The sequence below is a fragment of the Phyllopteryx taeniolatus genome, chromosome 5 (genome assembly GCF_024500385.1).
Source record: "Phyllopteryx taeniolatus isolate TA_2022b chromosome 5, UOR_Ptae_1.2, whole genome shotgun sequence".
Lineage (NCBI taxonomy): Eukaryota > Metazoa > Chordata > Actinopteri > Syngnathiformes > Syngnathidae > Phyllopteryx > Phyllopteryx taeniolatus.
Genome location: NC_084506.1, coordinates 15,835,541 through 15,854,514, shown reverse-complemented (window position 1 = coordinate 15,854,514; position 18,974 = coordinate 15,835,541). Strand labels below are relative to the sequence as shown.

The window sequence follows — 18,974 nt, the reverse complement described above, 5'->3', positions numbered from 1 at the left end:
GACGTTTTTGCCAGAGTGGGAGAGTTTATATTTTTTTGTTAAACGTAATGGCAAGCCGATCTGCCTTATATGTCACGCAGCATTAGCGCATTTCAAAGCTTCAAATCTTCAGCGTCACTTCAGCTCACTCCACCCTAACATCGAACAGGAATTTCCAAAAGGGACTGAACTTCGCAAGAACAAGTTGGTCGCTTTGAAAAGCAAGGCAGAAAAGCAGGTGCAGTTTTTCAAAAAATTTACAAAACACTCGGAGACCGTAACGCTTGCATCATATCAGCTGGCTTGGAAGCCAGACTGTTTGAAAGCCCCGCTCGTCACAGATGAGGCTGCGGCTGAGTTGGAGATGATCGACCTTTGTGAGGAGGATCAACTGAAAGCTGTTTTAAGGGAAGGGACCGTTGAGTTCTGGAAAAGTGTGCCAATTGAAAAATACCCCAACATCAAACGAGCTGCGCTTAAGATACTGTCCATGTTTGGGTCAACGTACGTCTGCGAGTCTGTGTTTTCTACCCTGAAACATGTGAAATCAAAGCATCGATCTGTTCTGACTGACACTCATTTGAAAGAATTGCTTAAGAGTGGCAACAACAGAATACAAGCCAGATTTGAAGAGGATTGTTCAAGATAAGGAATGCCAGAAGTCTCACTAAGCAGCATAGTAAGAGAAAGATGTTATTGAAAATTATTCTATTATTGTTTGTGGACTTGCTTGAACTGAGAGTTTGTGTGTGTGAGACAGTGCACACAATGTTAACTGTTGAAAATTACTGATATTATCATGTTGGTGTGGTTATTTTCATTAGATCTGGCTGAGCAGAGGTCTGTGTATGCGTGCATACATGATTAAAAGATGATGTTCATGTGTACCCGTGTATGTGGCTCTTTGCAGTAACACAGAAAAAAATGTGGCTCTTAGTCTCTGACTAGTTGGCCACCCCTGGACTAGAGGGAACCTGGCGTGTTTGATTGAGAACTTGCCGAGGTGTTCATTTCGGATACATAAGATGAGGACTTCGATGGATTTGTGGATGAGGATTGATCAAAAAATAACGTGAGTACATTGTACTTCAATAAAGTACAACCGAACTCAGTTTTTCGGCTGCTGCCTTTTTAAAAACATTGCTTTAGCGTGCATGCATGCTACCGTATGTTTTAAGCTAGCGTATGGTTTATCATGCCTGCGCGCAATAATACGGTGCGCTTTATGTATGTGTTAAATACAGAAATAGACCCCGTAACTGAGACTGCGCCTTTTAATACGGTGCGCCTTATGGTCGTGAAAATACGGTACATGACCTGACAAGAGAATGTTTTTGAAGATACTCAGTACAAAGTACACAAGTATAAACAGTAAATGAACAAGTCATTGAATTTGACGCATTGCTCCATCTTGTGATCGGATGAGTGATCGGTTATCGTTTTTTTAAACTCGCTGATCTGTGATCGGTCCCAAAAATCCTGATCGTGTAAAGCCTAATGAAATTTCCAGACCTCAGTATAGCAAACATCAGAGAATGTACTGTGAATTTAGCTTTTTCTTAGTTTTGTTTTTGCTATTGTGTTGTTATCAAGGTGACTGATCTACTGTTTTTACAGTGGTTAACCATTTTGCACTTGAGTGACAGTTAAGAATGTTACAATATGAAATAGTAGGAAGGTAAGATTGGGCATTTAATCGTTGTTACATTTTGCTATTAACAGCGCTTAATTTTTTTTTTTTACACTTGTATGACAAAAGGATACTAAAAAAAATTGCCCGTACAGGAATTAAGGTTTGATAATGGTGAAAATTTGACCATGACTAGATTATTTCCAGCATAGTACGGTGCCTTGAGGTAGTATAATTAGTTCCGTGACATCAAATCATGTTTCCCAATTGAAATGAATAGAAATGCCATCAATCCATTCCAGCCAATCAATCCACCGACAATTTTTCTTTCAAAAATGCATTTTTCTATAACTATCGCACTCAATAGGATTATTGTACTTTTTCTTTTTTTTTTTTACTTACACTAATAACGTAATTAAAGTGAATGTACAGAATTAAACGATTTAGACATCTTGAGTTAATTTTTCAGAGCCCATTGATATTGTGCTCCTTCTGGTGTGCACACCATGACCACCAGGTGGCAGTATAATACAAAGTGTTTCAAAAGTCCCTCATCGGTTTTGTATTGTTTCTTGAAAATTTAATTGAAACATAAAGTGGATTAAATTAACTGAGAATAATCATAGGTACCATCTCTGATTTGGAAAATTCATCCATAATTGAGTGATACACCTCGACAATCAAGCCAATGTTTCACGCTTGCCTGACCAACATCAACATGACAATTCGGGAGTTACCGAAGCACGTGTTTCTAATGCGTTCTTCAAGTGTCGGGAGATCCTGAGGCCTTGTTCCATACACTTTCGAATTGATAGACCCACCCAAGAAAAATATCAAATAGTTTAAGATCTGGTGAACGGGGGTGCTCGTTCCACGGGACTGCGATGACCAACCCACTGATCCAGGAACTGCTCATTCAGGAACGCAAGAACCTCACATGAATAATGCACTGGGGCGCCATCTAGTTGGACAATGGCTTGCTGCATGTTAGCTACAGCTGACAGTTCAGGGACACATAATACGATGTAAGCCTCCGGATCTCCAGAGGCTGGAAGAATGCATCAGAAACCTGTGTGAAATGTGCTTCAATCATTCCTTGTGAACATTTGAATCATGCTGACTGTTAAAGGTTCGCTCAAAGACACATTTTGGGAAATTGGCAGCTCACAAAATAAAACACACAAAAAAAAAAAAAAAAACCTTGGTTGGGTGTGCAGGTACCCGAGAGATTCAAATATTTGTATACAAGCTATAGCTTCCCATTTAGAATGTAGCCTCCTCCTCACTAAAACTACTCTTCACTTGCACCTTTTGAGCAGGGCCGGCTTTGATAATTTATTTTGGTCGCAGTTTTGCACAGATGGCTGCGAAGGGGTTTGGTCCACATATCTTGTGTAAAATATGTAATGAAGACAAATAGCATACCCTGAAATCTGCGCTCTTGCATGTTTTTTTTTCTTACTGTAAATGTGGGGGATGTTTCTCAAACATCCATCCATCCATTTTCTGAGCAGCTTCTCCTCACTAGGGTCGCGGGCGTGCTGGAGCCTATCCCAGCTATCTTCGGGCAGGAGGCGGGGTACACCCTGAACTGGTTGCCAGCCAATCGCGGGGCACATACAAACCAACAACCATTCGCACTCACATTCACACCTACGGGCAATTTAGAGGTGTCAATTAACCTACCATGCATGTTTTTGGGATGCGGGAGGAAACTGGAGTGCCCGGAGAAAACCCACGCAGACACGGGGAGAACATGCAAACTCCACACAGGCGGGACCGGGGATTGAAGCCCGCTCCTCAGAACTGTGAGACAGTTCTCTCTAACCAGTCGTCCACCGTGCTGCCTTGTTTCTCAAACAACATACAGCAAAATAAAACAAAGAGTGGCTTAAAAAGCTTTATAAGATGGATTTCTACTGCATGGTTAAAGTGACAATACGATTTCTTTATTTTTTTCATTCAATTGGAATAACTGGGATATGCAAAACATATTGTGGTTCATCGTTCACACCCCTGCTTTATTGCTTTTGATTAATTTTTTTTAAATTACATAATCAAACAGTCTCCCAGATGTTTTACTTCAATTCAATTGACATTGTGCTGCTCCTTCTGGTGTGTATGCTTTGGCCACCCGGGGTCAGTATAATAGAAATGTACAGATATACATGGAGACCATCACGTCCTCAGTAGGCTGCAGTAATATTAGCCTTTGCAGAAGATAAAGAATATACGCCTGTGAGTGTTATATTATCTATGTACGTGTATTGGTCCACCGTTAGTGTTCAAATATCGCTTGGTTAAAGGGTTATAATGCCAACGACACAGATGCTAACAATTAGCCCATCTATAGTGTTTTGCATTGTAAAATATCAATGATGAAAAAAATAAAATAATCCTCATTCCTATTAAAAATGATCAACCTTTGAGAGCCCACTTAAATTGAAAGTGTCTGCATTAAAGCACTTCACAAGGCCCAAATGACATTCAGTACAATGCAGCTTATCTCGCAGGCATTTACTTTCGTTCAATAGCGGCCTGGGCATCCATGCGTCACATACATGTACTGTACATACGCTAAGTGTGTCAAACACTGGCGCCGGCCTATATTGACACTCATTACCGGGGCAGCCTCATCGCCTTGGGTGCCTGGCAGCTGATCGGCACGGGTGAGTAGTCATTTGCGGGGATGCTGGTTTAGACCTTTTCACCATGATATCACACCAACTTCAGGAAGGCGTTAGCTCCGATTGCACCACGAGTAAACAAACTTTTTAGATGCTGTTTGACCAAGGCAGAAATTGAAATTGAAAAAAAAACAGGGGAAAGGGCTTGATTGACCATTTTAGCCTCTTTCTCTATTAGTTTGAATGTGGGAAGATGTTACTTGAGGTAAATTTGCTTCCATGGGAGACAGAACAAAATTGACATAAAATAGGTAAGTTGGTTCAGACATCCATCCATCAATCCATTTTCTGAGCCACTTCTCCTCACTAGGGTCGCTGGCGTGCTGGAGCCTATCCCAGCTATCATCAGGGAGGAGGCGGGGTACACCCTGAACTGGTTGCCAGCCAATCGCAGGGCACATACAAACAAACAACCATTCGCACTCACATTCACACCTACGGGCAATTTAGAGTCTCCAATTCATGCATGTTTTGGGGATGTGGGAGGAAACCGGAGTGCCCGGAGAAAACCCACACAGGCACGGGGAGAACATGCAAACTCCACACAGGCGGGGACGGGAATTGAACCCCAGTCCTCAGAACTGTGAGGCTGACGCTCTAACCAGTCGCCCACCGTGCCTGGTTCAGACAGATTTAACATTATCCTTGAGGTACTGGCAAATTAATTGACTTCTGTTGCTCGGATTAATGGCATTGATAAATTGCACGCTGTCGTTCACTAGCAGGCTAGCCATTATAATTTGTTAAATTACCTGAAGACAACCCAAGCAAATATTTTAAACATACAGAAAATGTCTTCCACAAACCTGATGATCGAGGTTTGTCCCCTTTAGAAGTAGCTACTACACTGCTAGGCAGTCTTGCAGTCTTCTCTGGACAACTATTTACAAAATCCACTCTGCATGTTTCACTGGATTGCTATTATTATTATTTTTTTAAATATTTCAGGGTGCATTTGGCAGCACAACCCCAATCAAAACAAGATTTTGTCATCGTTTTCAGTTCAAGTCAGCGGTTGGCAATTGCTTTCTGCCCCCCGGGAGTACCCTGGCTCCCACGGCTCCTCAAACATAATGAAAATATCTACACGTTAGCGATTGCGAGGCCAAAAAGTGAGCGCAGGAGGATGGATATGCTGCTTCAGGACGTTGGGAGACAGACTAAACATTTGGGGAAGAAGAGCACAGGATTTGAGTGTGAGCCCACAAACACACAAAGGCCTGCTGTCAAGCTAACAAGGAGGATTGAGACTACGATTACACAACAACCATCTGACCAAAAGTTTTGGGGGGAATAAAATATGCCCCAAAGTTGTGCGAGAGACCCCACACGAGAAAGACAAAAACAAAAATTTGGTTACTGCTCTTATAGCGTGTGGTGTTACACGACATGATCAACACATCCACATAGCCGCATAATACAAATAGTCGTGATACAGTGGTACCTTGACTTTTACTTTTAGTTATGTTGCCACTGGAATGAAGTGAAAGAAATCGGAGCAATTAAGGTAATATGATACCCTCACATGTGGGAAAGGAGAGTCGCACTTCCTGATGGCCCCGTACTGGGGGTGCGGAGGGGCAGACAGACAGGGTCGTCCCCTCAAAACAGGCTGATTTCAGCAAGGTGAGAAATAGCGAGTGTAAAGAGTGCTGCCATTATTGATCCTTAGGGTATTTTGATTCATGAAAATACATAGTCACAGAGGTTATTAATACAAAAAGAAAAGTTTTAAATTGAGAAAAAAGAAATGCAGAATTTGTCTCCTTTCAAGTCAATGCTTACAATTTTGGTGGCAGCTCACATTTTCGTGACAATGGTTTCCATCCATCCATTTTCTTTACCGCTTATCCTCACTAGGGTCGCGGGCTGCTGGAGCCTATCCCAGTTATCTTGGGGCGGGAGGCAGGGAACACCCAGAACCGGTCGCCAGCCAATCGCAGGTGCCAATGGTTTATTTATTTATATAATTATATTACTAGTCTTATTTTTTAGCCACAGCACATATCAGTACAGTTTTGTACAAGTAAAAACGAAGCTTCACAGACAACAAATACTACGGTTGAAACTGCAGCGGTGTCAAAGTAATTTTCGTCGCAGGCCACATCGAAGTTATGGTTTTCCCTCTAAGGGCCGTGCTGACTGTGAACCAAAATGATGGATTACTAGTTTTGAAATTAGTAGCCAGTCAAAAAAGGTTTGTTCAACTATAATTCAATTTATTTTAAAAGCGGGGGCTGGTAACAAAAAATGTTTACAAAAGACAATTTGCAATTTTGGTATTTTAGCAAGAAACATGATGTCGACGCACCTGTTTTGCTTTTGCGGGTCCACATACTGTAAAATGATGTGGCAGGACAGATCTGGCCCCCGGGCCGCAGGTTCGACACTTCTAAAACAAAGATATTTAGCCTGGTTAAAAGTAGCAACAATGGTGTTTATTTTTCTATACATTTATGTTTGTGGTTAAATTTTGAGTTTTACTTGGATTAACCTTAATGTAAAGTTGTATGGACTGATGGCATTATGTTTGTTTTTATTTTCTAGCTCTTACGGTGTCAGACGTTTGTGTTGGAGAATTAAAAGATTAAAAAGAAAACTTTAAACCACGAGTAGAGCTTTCATCATTTCAACTGATGCAGCAAAGGTTAAAAATGATGATACAATTATTTTAAAAAACGTATTTCTAAACATGTAAAACTATTAGAATGTTCCATCCATCCATCCATCCATTTTCTGAGCCGCTTCTCCTCACTAGGGTCGCGGGTGTGCTGGAGCCTATCCCAGCTGTCATCGGGCAGGAGGCGGGGTACACCCTGAACTGGTTGCCAGCCAATCGCAGGGCACATAGGAACAAACAACCATTCGCACTCACAGTCATGCCTACGGGCAATTTAGCGTCCATTAGAATGTTCAATTCATGAATTTTTCTGTACTGCTTTCCCTCATTAGGATTTGGGTGAGTTGACTGAGCGGCAGGCAGGGTGCACCCTGGACTGGTTGCCAGCCAATCACTGGACGCGTGCAAACAAACAACCGTTCACACTCGCATTCACACCTACGGACAATTGAGAATCTTCAAAGTCCCTGTAAATTGGAAAAAAAATGTCTTGTAAATTTGACAAACCACAGAGAAGAGTGTTGTTAACAATCCTGTCAAATTTGAATGGTTAAAAAAAAATCACCAAGTACATAAAATGAGGCTTCAAAATTGTGAAAAAGCAAGCCATTCTCCCAGCTCTCAAATGTATGTGGCCGTGTCCAGGGAATGTGCTGAAACCACGCCCGGCTCAACTGTCAACCAAATACTACTTCTATGACCTGGAAAATGGATGCTACTTTATCTTTTGCCAACACATAACTATATATTTGAGCCATGAAAATATAGCCGCTAAAATCCATGACAACAAACCGCTCTAAAACAACCACACCAGTGCAAAGCCTCTGTCCACCCGCCGACTGTCAAGTCAAACTTTGTTTCCCTCACGCTCTTGCGCCTTCCCTCTGTGACGCGCGCGCACTCACAGCCGACAACAAGGCACTCTAAAGCGGCCAAACCACCACGAAGGCTCAGTCCACATGCCGTCTGTCAAGTCGGACCTTTTGATGAAAAAAATAAATAAATCCCCCCTCAACCAACACAAGCACGGAAAGAACATGCAACCAGAGCCCGCATTCAAACCCTGACCACAGAACTGTGAGGCTGATGTGCTAACCACTTGCTCACTGTTACTCAAAAATACTTCCTGCAAAAAAATTAACAAAAAAGTACAGTTCCATTCTAACTGTTCGCAGACAATCTAGCACAAGGAGGGAGACCGTGCACTAAATTACATTTAGTGACGCTGCCCAATAAGGATCTTAATAATTACACTGTTAAAGTGTGTGATTAGAACTCCCAGTAGTACACGCGCACACGCACAAAATCTCTCTCTTTCTCTCTTTCTCTCTCTCTCTGTTGTTATATGTTGCTGGTCTGAGATAGTGAGCTTCTATAATCTCCACTATCCATATCTAACAGGATTATATTGTAATGCTGCCTGCTACAAAAAAAAAAAAAAAAAAAAAAAAAAAATGGCCAATACACTCTATGACAGTTTACGGACTTTATCCCGAGGAATAGGATTTACTTCGTGAGGAAAAATCTTTAACCTTTTACACATTATGGCGCCAAACAAATCTTATTTTGTGCGTGTGTGTGTAATTTGGAGCACTAAAAGCTTTCAGTAACACGTCATACAAAAGCACTGGAAGCTCCAGTATGACATTTAGGGTCCTCATTTCCACGCATGCATGCGCGCCCACACACACACACACACACACACACACACACACACAGAGATTCATAATTCATTGCACTTAAGATGAACACACAGGATGTATCATTCATGAGTGCAGTAAGAAAACATTCCCAAACATCCCAAAAATAAAATAAAAAGAAATTGTAGTGTTACTATAGTAACAGCATCCACTGCACACAAATCTTATGTTTCAATGCATTATTACACGATTCTGGTGAAAATTTGGACTCGATATATATTGAATAAAAACAAACGCTTGTTTTTGTTCCCATTTTTCATGAGCAGAACGGGAAAAAAAAATATTTCTATGTACACAAAAGGATGATTTCTCTCAAATATTGTTCACAAATCTGTCCAAATCTGTTAGTGAGCACGTCTTCTTTGCCGAGACAAACCATCCACCCCATAGGTGCGGCATATCAAGATGCTGATTAGACAGCATGATTATGGCACAGGTGTGCTGAAGGCCGCCCTCAATAAAAGGCCACACTAAAACTTCAGTTTTACTGTATTTATTGTACTGTACACTCTCGCTTTCTCTCTCTCTACCCAAAGGGGAAAAGTCATCACGCTGACTCATTGCTCACCCCAGCAATAAGCACTGACAACTACCCCCCCCCCAAAAAAAATAAAATTAAAAAAAAAAAAAAAACAGCTCACACTGCTAATAGAATGTATGAGGAGTTTTAAAAACATTTTTTAAAACCCGCTGTATACCATGAAACTGGTAACTGGCCCTTGCCCATTATTCAGCCACTAAAATATATGAAATCATAGTGGAGCCCAAGCAAAGAGGGAAAAAAAACACACAAAAAGACAAGCAGCACAATATGTTGAGCGGCGCAGTTCGCAAAGTAAGCTTAGCGTCCAACCTCGGTGGCTTTGCTCCTTGTAGCTCTCTCCGAACGCAGCATCACGACTTCTCCTGGTTAATCCTTTTCAAAAAGGTGCTGGAGAAATATGCTATGTCTTATGTATATATATATATATATATATATATATATATATATACATACATATATATATATATATATATATATATATATATGTATATATATGTATGTACAGATATGAATATGATTTTGCTGTTATTCCTGATGAGCCAGTAGGTGGTCCAGTGTTAGCTGGCAGTGTTGGCTTGATTAAAGGCCACAACAAAGCACAGAGCCTCTTTGCCACTCAGCACCATACACACACATACACGCACACAAGCTTACTGTATTGTATGTGGACCCCCACCACACACACACACCCTACCAAAAAAACCACACATTCTGCTCCACTCTCACAACTAATTCCTCCCACCCGGCGTGTCACAATAGCAGCAAAGCTTTGTTGTGTCCTTTCAATCAGGCCGCCTCAGGCTCATTTGGTCAGAGAGACGTCGACAAATTAAATCTGAACAAGGTGGATATAAAGTGTGGCGCAATGATACGCTCCCTCGTATTATATGCTACGTGGTCACATCTCTGAGTTGTGGATGTTTTTTGTTGTTGTTGTTGTTGTTGTTTTTTAATTGAAGTATGCAGCATCACACTGAAGGGTGTAGCTGACGTTGCCCCTCTTTTGGAGGCAAAAGTGTGATGCAGTGCACTTCCACAGCACTAATAATAATCAAACAGACAACAGACAAAATATTTTTTCTCATTATATATATTTTTATAATGTATTTATTATATTTTTTATTGTTATATTTCAAGAGTTACACATTGTGCCCATTTAGTTAACTTTATAAGATAAGATTTTCTGTCAATTTTCTTTATTGTTTCTCTTCATTAGGGAGGTTACATATCGGTAGCCTAATAGCACTATTGCCCAAGTCATTTTGAACTTGCTGTTACAATATCAATTAAAAATACCAAAGTGTTTGCAAAAAAAAAATAATAATAAAGTTTTTTATTTATGTGTGTTTTAGATTCTCAGTCATCCAGGACATGCCAATCCGCAAGGCTACTGAACTACTCGTTTGGTGAATTTGTTGTATTTTTTTCTTGTTTTCCGAAAACATTTTAAAAAAAGACTGGTAATAATAATATTAGGCAAACCAACTGTAACTTATATGATATATTTTTGTATAAATATAATATTGATAATTATACTAGTTATATATTTTGTGACTATATGATTTTAATATACTTTATAAAATATTCATTCTGCATATATTTACAAAAAACATTTTTTGTAATATTTATTTAAGAAAGTTTATTAATACATTTATAGTATTATCTTTAGTTCTTGTTAGCATAATAATGTAAACAACCATAAAATAATATAAAAAGTGTAACAATTATTATTATTACATTAGTTATGCATTATTGTCATTACATCAAAAACATTTTAAAAGGGAGAATTTAATCTAATATATTTTATAACATCTGACCAAAAAGATATATATATTTAGAAATAAAATACTGATACTACTACTACTACTACCACCACCACCAGCAGCATCATCAAACGTATAGATTTTGTCGTGCTTAGAAGAAACGATTAAAATTACTGCATGATTAATGCAGTTGTAATAAATTGTTGTATTTTGTATTTATAAATATATTTATAATCATTATCCATCCATATGCTGCACTGCTTATCCTAGCGTGTAAATACGTAATAACAATAAAAAATAGCCACCTTTTGTTTTCCATTCCAGAAAGTCAACAGTTAGACAAATGAGTTTACAGAGTAGGCAAATTAGTAAAAACAACTAACAAAATAATAATAATAATAACAACAACATATGATAAAACAAAAAAATATGTCCTATCATTAAATATGTCAACAAAAGTGTTGATTGTTTGAATGCATTTTAATGCAAGCAGCGGGGACAAGGAGAATGCATGTTGTCATCACAATCAACAAAAAGGAGAATGCTGAATCAGGACCAGTCAGGTGCTTTCACACACACACACACACACACACAAATGCGTGCGCACACACACAGGCGCACAAACGCACGCGCACAAATACACACGCTGGAAAACAATGAAATGTAAATTTTCACATTTTCACACTGTGAGATCCTTTCATGTGGGCAAGGATAGCCACAGTCGCCGATGCACTTTTAGCCGTTTATTGAACGGTGTGCAACACACAAATAAAAAATTGGAACACTCTCAAGGAGCTGCTGATGTAGACCACAACTCACACCCGGACGCTCACACACAGACGAACCGACTACAGGTTTTGACGTCAATCACCAGGCCACGCCCCTTGAAGGCATACATCCAGCACACAAATACTACAGTATGTACATTAATTACAGTAATTCTCTTTTAGTATGTCTCTGAGTTTTTATACAATACAGTACTATTTTTCTTTATTAAAAACGTAACAAAGAATTGTGGTAGTTTAATGGTATTTTAATTACGTAATTTCAATGGGTAAAATGGAGTTAAAAACTTGGTCACGGAATAAAATAAACTTCTAAGTCTAGGCACCACTGTAGCGTTTAGGGGATTTGTAAGACTTTTGCTTAATTTAGAAGGAAACGATGAGTTGGAAGCGATGCCTGCGTCACTTCTGGGTTATCACAATTTTAAATAACAGCGTTATAAATCAAGATATTTGGTATATATGAGGGGCACCACGTCATATTTTTACAAGTTTAACTTGAGGCGAAATGACGACAAACCTTTTTAATCAGTCTCTTATCGGAAGGTGGCTACATGTTAGAAACCTTCAGTTCTAGACTTTCTAGAGGTTTCGTACCGAACCCAAACACACACACAATCAATGCAAGTGGTGAATTTTATAGAAAATTGAATAATAAAAAGGGGTTTCTCCAGGATAAAACACAGACAAACACAAAACAAACAAGGCACAGACGAAGGGATTTGTGACGTGAAATGAGCAGAATGGACGTGTAGTGAATGCGTATAGCTGAGGACTCCTGGTCTCATTGATATAAACCCAAATATGCACTAATCCGTACTTTTAGTAGACTGCAATGTTGGATTTACGTGTCTGGAACACATTTGAGGCAGGCGAGCCAGTCACAAATCCCATCCGCTACATCTCGGATGAACGGCTTACTGGGACACAGGTAATGGATGTCTTTGGTAAGGTATTTGGCGCCAGATACAGATCACTATCGTGATAGGCGAGTACCGTGGGAGTAGTGATTTGGACGTATATGTCGCTTTGCCAGGTGCCAACATTAATTACGTCTTTTAGGCGATAGATGTTGCGGGAGTCGATAAATGGAAGAGTAACAAGGAAGGCTACTTCTCGGAACTCAGGGTTGACATACAGGACAGTGGAACTCCCGAGATAAAAAGCCAAGTGGGCTTGGACAGGGCTAATGGGGCTTGCCAGAGCTTCAGACAGGATGCTTTCGATTAAGCTCAGGGGAACCAAGTACGGAGGCATTCTACCCATTGCTAAGTGGTCTATGGACGAAGATATTTCACGTAGCATGTCATTCATCAATGTGGTAACAATCCGTGTGTGAGCATAATCCGTTTGGACCACCGACAGTAGTTTACTTATGCTCCGTCTAGTTTGGTTCAGGATGACGCTGTGCGTGTTGAGGACAAGGATAGTGCCCTTGAGTGTCTCGCCGAACGATTGGAGGTTAGCGGTTTGTCTCCATGTTGCGTCGGATGTTAGGAATTTCGGTTTGGAGTTTACCAATTTGTTTCTTAACCATGTTTAAGCTGATAGCGTTCACCGTGGAGGTTCCTATGCTAAACAATTTGCCGAGGGAGGCGGTTAGGCCCCCTACAAAACGTTTTGAACGTCTGGGGATTGCGCTGAGATCGGCCTGAGTGAGGGCAAATTTTTCTAATTGCTGCAGCATGTGAGTGGTGGCGAAGGCAGCACGTTGGATAGCGTTGTGATACCACATGGCCCCTGCGTAGTTGGTTTTGGTGGACGCCCCGACGGTACTAAGGCTACATTTTTCGCGTCACCGGTGGGGGCGCTGCGGATACCTGTTATTTCGGTCGTTATGTTTTTGGTTTGCGGCGGAGCAGCGCGTTCGGTTTCACCAGTGTCTCAGTCGGGCGTCTGCCTTGGCGGACATGGTGCAGTCCTTGGTGTGTAAGGATGCTGACACGGAGGTTGGACCTGCTTGACTGGTCCGGTCTCAGTGTGTGGACCATCCTCCGTTTTGTGCATGGTGCATCGTGGGCGGAGTCTTGTGTGACCCCCCCTTTCACACCGTGAGGCCACGAATGGCGGTGAAGTGCGCTTCACGGAGGCGCAATAACCAAAGTCCACAATAATGCAAACGCGCAGGCGCAAAGTTAAGGAGAAACCGGAGTCAAGCTTGCGCAGCACACAGGAAGCAAGATGAGAAGGAGCGCCAGTCACGGCGAGCCACAGAAAGATCAAAAGAAAGGAACCAGCACAGAAGGAGGCTCACATCATAGAGGAGCATGGAGGTGCCCTTTGCAAGTTCCAGAGAAGAAGTGCACGGGGAGTCTGAGGTCTCTAAGGAGAGACAAAACCCACATGTCCTGTGCTGTTGAAGCCATGCATGTGTGAAAGTCACGGAAGAAGCAAGGTGATTTAGCGGCCCCCGACGGAGCGGGCCAGCTCTGTAGAGAAGTCACTATGAAGCTCAGCGTCATGGCTGAAAATGCAGTCCATTGTTTAGGGGCAGAGTCCACAAATTGCTTTTCGAAGGGCACAATTTTTGTATTTATTAGGGGGTCGAGTGGCCTCAAAAGGTCGAGAGCAAGTCCAGTGTCACAGGATCGACCTCTGGCGGGCCTGCTTGGTATTGCAGGTGCAGTCCCCCCTTTTGTAAGATCATCAACTGGTTGCGGTTGCATTCGATGGGTCGGAGTGCGGCCCAGGTGCAAGTCTGTTAGGCTGAAGTCTAGTGAGTCTTTAGCGAATGACGCGGCGTGATTGTTTAGCGCTTCCCGCAGATGCTGTTGTTTTTCATCGGAACGCAGGGCGTCAGCGAAGGCTGAAAGAACGGATGCGGACCGGTTACGGCTTGGTTAGCGAGCGCGACCAGTCGAATAGCGAAGTTGTTAGTTGATGCTTTTACTATAACTTCGTCTTCGCTCAAAACTTTGCAAGCGTCGGGGATGGTTTATCCTGACTTAAGGTTTAACGGTTGGACAACGCGGTTTGCGGAGCCGCCATTAGTGTGTGACCACAAAACATTGTTAATAGTGTCAACTTGAACGGCCAGTCGGACAAGTACATCTGCGTCAACATAAGCTTTATGTGGCAAATTGGGGACTACTAGGAAGCAGTGAGTTAACGAGCGATGGTTCCATTGCAGGTTTAGGGCGCATCCGCCCACTGCAGTGACGGCAGACGGTGGCAAGGTGTTAACGGGAAAGCGTTAAGTCGTAGGTTGTCAAACTGTGCCTGAGAGATTGCCAATTTGTCAGCCCAGGTCTTGTCCGATGAGCAGGGGGGCGGTTTCAATTGGAGATACGTAGACCGGGTGGACTAACGTCATGGGGCCAATTGTCCAGTGGAGCATAGTTTTGGTGTTTAGCTCGGTATTAGTTACTGAAAATGCACGGATAGTTAGTGCGCAGCATTGCAGTTGAAGGTCGCGCCCACCGGCTCGTAGCAATGTCAGAAGTTGATTGAACACAGCATGGGACATAACAGTGATGTCTGCTGCGGGGTCAATCAAAGCTTCTTGGACAAGTTCATGCTCAAGCGTAACGGGTAAATAGAACTTTCGGGACGTACTTTTAGCGGTTAGTTCACCCAAAAGCTGTCGGAATGGCAGAATGTTATTTAGTAGCGTGATGTCACGCGAGTCAGGGGCCTCGGCTGGATCTAGTCGGATGATTAGGACGGCACGAGAGCGGTTTAGGGATTGGTCACCACAAAGAGGTCCGCTAAGATTATGGTGAGGTGAGGTCATCGAAGAGTCGGCCGGGGTCACGGAGGCACTTGGCAGGTCATTTAGGGGAACAACGGAGGTTACCTGGTTGACCTATTGCGTCCTCTGTGGTCCTGTTCGACTCAGTCAGGCCTAGTCATAATGATGGGTCCTGCTTTTTGTCTTTGGACAGGCTGCGGAGTACCGCAAGTAATTCTTCTGCCACGGCACCAAATTCCCTTTGGTAGCTGTTGGTTCGGGAGCCCTTTTCCCAGTTGTCACTTGTCATTTTTGGGTCTCGGTTGGACGAGTCAGATTTAGGCTGGTCGTTACGTGTACACTGTTTCGACATGTAAATTTGGCGCGAATTAGAGCTGCAGTCATTCCATGATTTTGATTTGTCGTTGAATTGGCGTTGTTGGTTACGAGGACCATTGTTGTACGTGGGCCAAAACTTAATATCTCCTCACTCTGAGCCACCACACTGAGCCACCACTCTGTAGCGTTTATGGGATTTGTAAGAATTGTGCTTAATTTCGAAGGAAACGATGAGTTGGAAGCGATGCCTGCGTCACTTCTGGGTTATCACAATTTTAAATAACAGTGTTATAAATCAAGATATTTGGTATATATGAGGGGCACCACGTCATATTTTTACAAGTTTAACTTGAGGCGAAATGACGACAAACCTTTTTAATCAGTCTCTTATCGGAAGGTGGCTACGTTAGAAAATTTGAGTTCTAGACTTTCGAGAGGTTTCGTACCGAACCCAAACACACACATAATCAATACAAGTGGTAAATTTTATAGAAAATTTAATAATAAAAAGGGGTTTCTACAGGATAAAACACAGACAAACACAAAACACATTCCATACAGACGAACATTGGCGAAGGAAAGGATTTGTGACGTGAGATGAGCAGAATGGGCGTGTAGTGAATGCGTATAGCTGAGGACTCCCGGTCTCATTGATACAAACCCAAATATGCACTTATCCGTACTTTTAGGAGACTGCAATGTTGGACTTACGTGTCTGGAACACGTTTGAGGCAGGCGAGTCAGTCTCCCGAGTGTTCGGCCAGTCCGTTCCGCACCGGGAACAGGTGGATTCGACGGAAGGGAAGAAGGGAAAAAGGAGGAAAAGCAGGAGGCCAACGAGTTCCCAGGCAGGACGTCTCTCAGTTGTCTCTGTTTGCCAGACGCTCGGAGCGGTCGCGTTGCGTCCGCCTCCGTTCCCTCGGACTGAGTTCGGGCCCTCAAGTAGGATGGCTCGGAGCGCTTGCAGTAGGCTCGGCAGCCGGGGATCGTCCGATGTGTCCTTGCCACCTCGGGTGAGGTGGGCGTCCTCCCTGGCCCGGTCGTCGGTGAGTTGGTCGGGGTGACCGAAGGAAGACTTCACCAAAACTCCCAAAAGCTTTTTTTTTTTTTTTATCCTAGCTCCGAGCAGGTCAAAAAGGGGGGGTTTACACCATACACCCCCCCCACCCCCTCATTTTCTACCACCTTCGCGAACACCGAGGGGATGGACTTCCTTTTGGCGTTATTTTTCCATTTTAGGATTATTTTGTGGTTTAAAACCAGTGGAATAAAATATTAATTATTGGATATAAGATAACGAGACCACCTCCTCACCCTGCATTGTTCCACGCTCATCCTCTTTCATACCTCTAATGCATGTTTAAAATGTTGTGTGGTGTGGAGAATATTCAGTTAACAACATATTCAATGTTAGACATTCAAGTTTGCAGCAATACAGTCACGAGTGGCGTTCATGTAAAGTTCTTAAAATATTAACTCCCAGTCGAGTCACAGACTGTCTTATGAACCCATGTCTGTAGTGTCGTTCTGTTGCCCATGGGTGTCGCTGTTGCCTATTCCAACTCCCAAGGTCATCCGGCTTAAAACTTTGCCAAACAAATATGAGCGTTCATCCAAAGAATTCCATACCAGATCGGTTGTGGCCCGGGTTACCAACGTCCGCCACCGCCGCCGTCAACCTGCAGGGTGCCGGTGGAAATTCAGCTACTGTGGGTTGAAGTCGAAGAAGAAGAAGAGGTGGACTCTTCAGAGCCTAGAACTGAATGTGGGGACTTTGAATGTTGAGACTACGACAGGAAAATCTCAGGAGTTGGTTGACATGATGATGAGGAGAAAGGTTGATATATTGTGTGTCCAGGAGACCAGGTGGAAAGGCAGTAGGGCTAGAAGTTTAAAGCAGGGTTTAAATTATTTTACCATGGTGTAGATGGGAAGAGAAATTGAGTTGGGGTTATTTTAAAAGAAGAGTTGGCTAAGAATGGCCTATGCCCCGCAGGTAGGATGTGAAAGAGAAATTCTGGAAGGAGCTAGACGAAGTAGTTCTGAGCATCCCTGACAGAGAGAGCGAGTTGTGATTGGTGCAGATTGTAATGGACATGTTGGTGAAGGAAATAGGGGTGATGAAGAAGTGATAGGTAAGTACGGCATCCAGGAAAGGAACTTGGAGGGACAAATGGTGGTAGACTTTGCAAAAAGGATGCAAATGGCTGTAGTGAACACTTTTTTCCAGAAGAGGCAGGAACATAGGGTGACCTACAAGAGCGGAGGTAGAAACACGCAGGTGGATTACATCTTGTGCAGACGATGTAATCTGAAGGAGGTTACAGACTGTAAGGTAGTGGTAGGGGAGAATGTGGCTAGACAGCATAGGATGGTGGTGTGTAAGATGACTCTGGAAGTAGGGAGGAAGATTAGGAAGACAAAGGCAGAACAGAGAACCATGTGGTGGAAGCTGAGACAGGACGAGTGTTGTGCAGCTTTTCGGGAAGAGGTGAGACAGGCTCTCGGTGGACAGGAGGAGCTTCCAGAAGACTGGACCACTGCAGCCAAGGTGATCAAAGAGGCAGGCAGGAGAGTACTTGGTGTATCTTCTGGCAGGAAAGGAGAGAAGGACACTTGGTGGTGGAACCTCACAATACAGGAAATCATACAAGAAAAAAGGTTAGCTAGGAAGAAGTGGGACGCTACAGGGAGAAGAGATAGGAAGGGTGGAGGACTTTAAATACTTGGGCTCAACCGTCCAGAGCAATGGTGGTGTGGAAAGGAAGTAAAGAAACGGGTCCAAGCAGGTTGGAACGGGTGGAGGAAGGTGTCAGGTGTGTTATGTGACAGAAGAGTCTCTGCTAGGATGAAGGGCAAAGTTTATAAAACAGTGAGACAGTGGCACTGAAGAGACAACAGAAAGCAGAGCTGGAGGTGGCGGAAATGAAGATGTTGAGGTTCGCTCTCGGCGTGACCAGGTTGGATAAAATTAGACATGAGCTCATCAGAGGGACAGCCAAGGTTCGATGTTTTGGAGACAAAGTTAGAGAGAGCAGACTTTGATGGTTTGGACACGTCCAGAGGAGAAATAGTGAGTATATTGGTAGAACAATGATGAGGATGGAGCTGCCAGGCAAGAGAGCTAGAGGAAGACCAGAGAGAAGGTTGATGGATGTCGTGAGGGAAGACGTGAGGGCAGTTGGTGTTCGAGAGGAGGATACAGGAGAGCTTACATGGAAAAGGATGACGCGCTGTGGCGACCCCTAAAGGGACAA

General features: G+C 42.8%; 1 protein-coding gene across 14 annotated transcripts in view; it reads right to left on the bottom strand.

The window, feature by feature from the left end:
* Nucleotides 1–18,974, bottom strand: part of shank3a (SH3 and multiple ankyrin repeat domains 3a) — a 247,951-nt gene that overhangs the window by 132,038 nt on the left and 96,939 nt on the right. Inside the window, exon 1 of one of the 14 annotated variants that reach the window (XM_061773054.1) lies at nt 9,470–9,557. The exons of the other annotated variants lie outside the window; for them this stretch is intronic. Coding sequence (XP_061629038.1) covers nt 9,470–9,511 — 42 coding nt within the window. The 5' untranslated portion in view covers nt 9,512–9,557. Of the gene's footprint in view, nt 1–9,469; nt 9,558–18,974 lie in introns of those variants that run through there. 14 annotated transcript variants of the gene reach the window in all.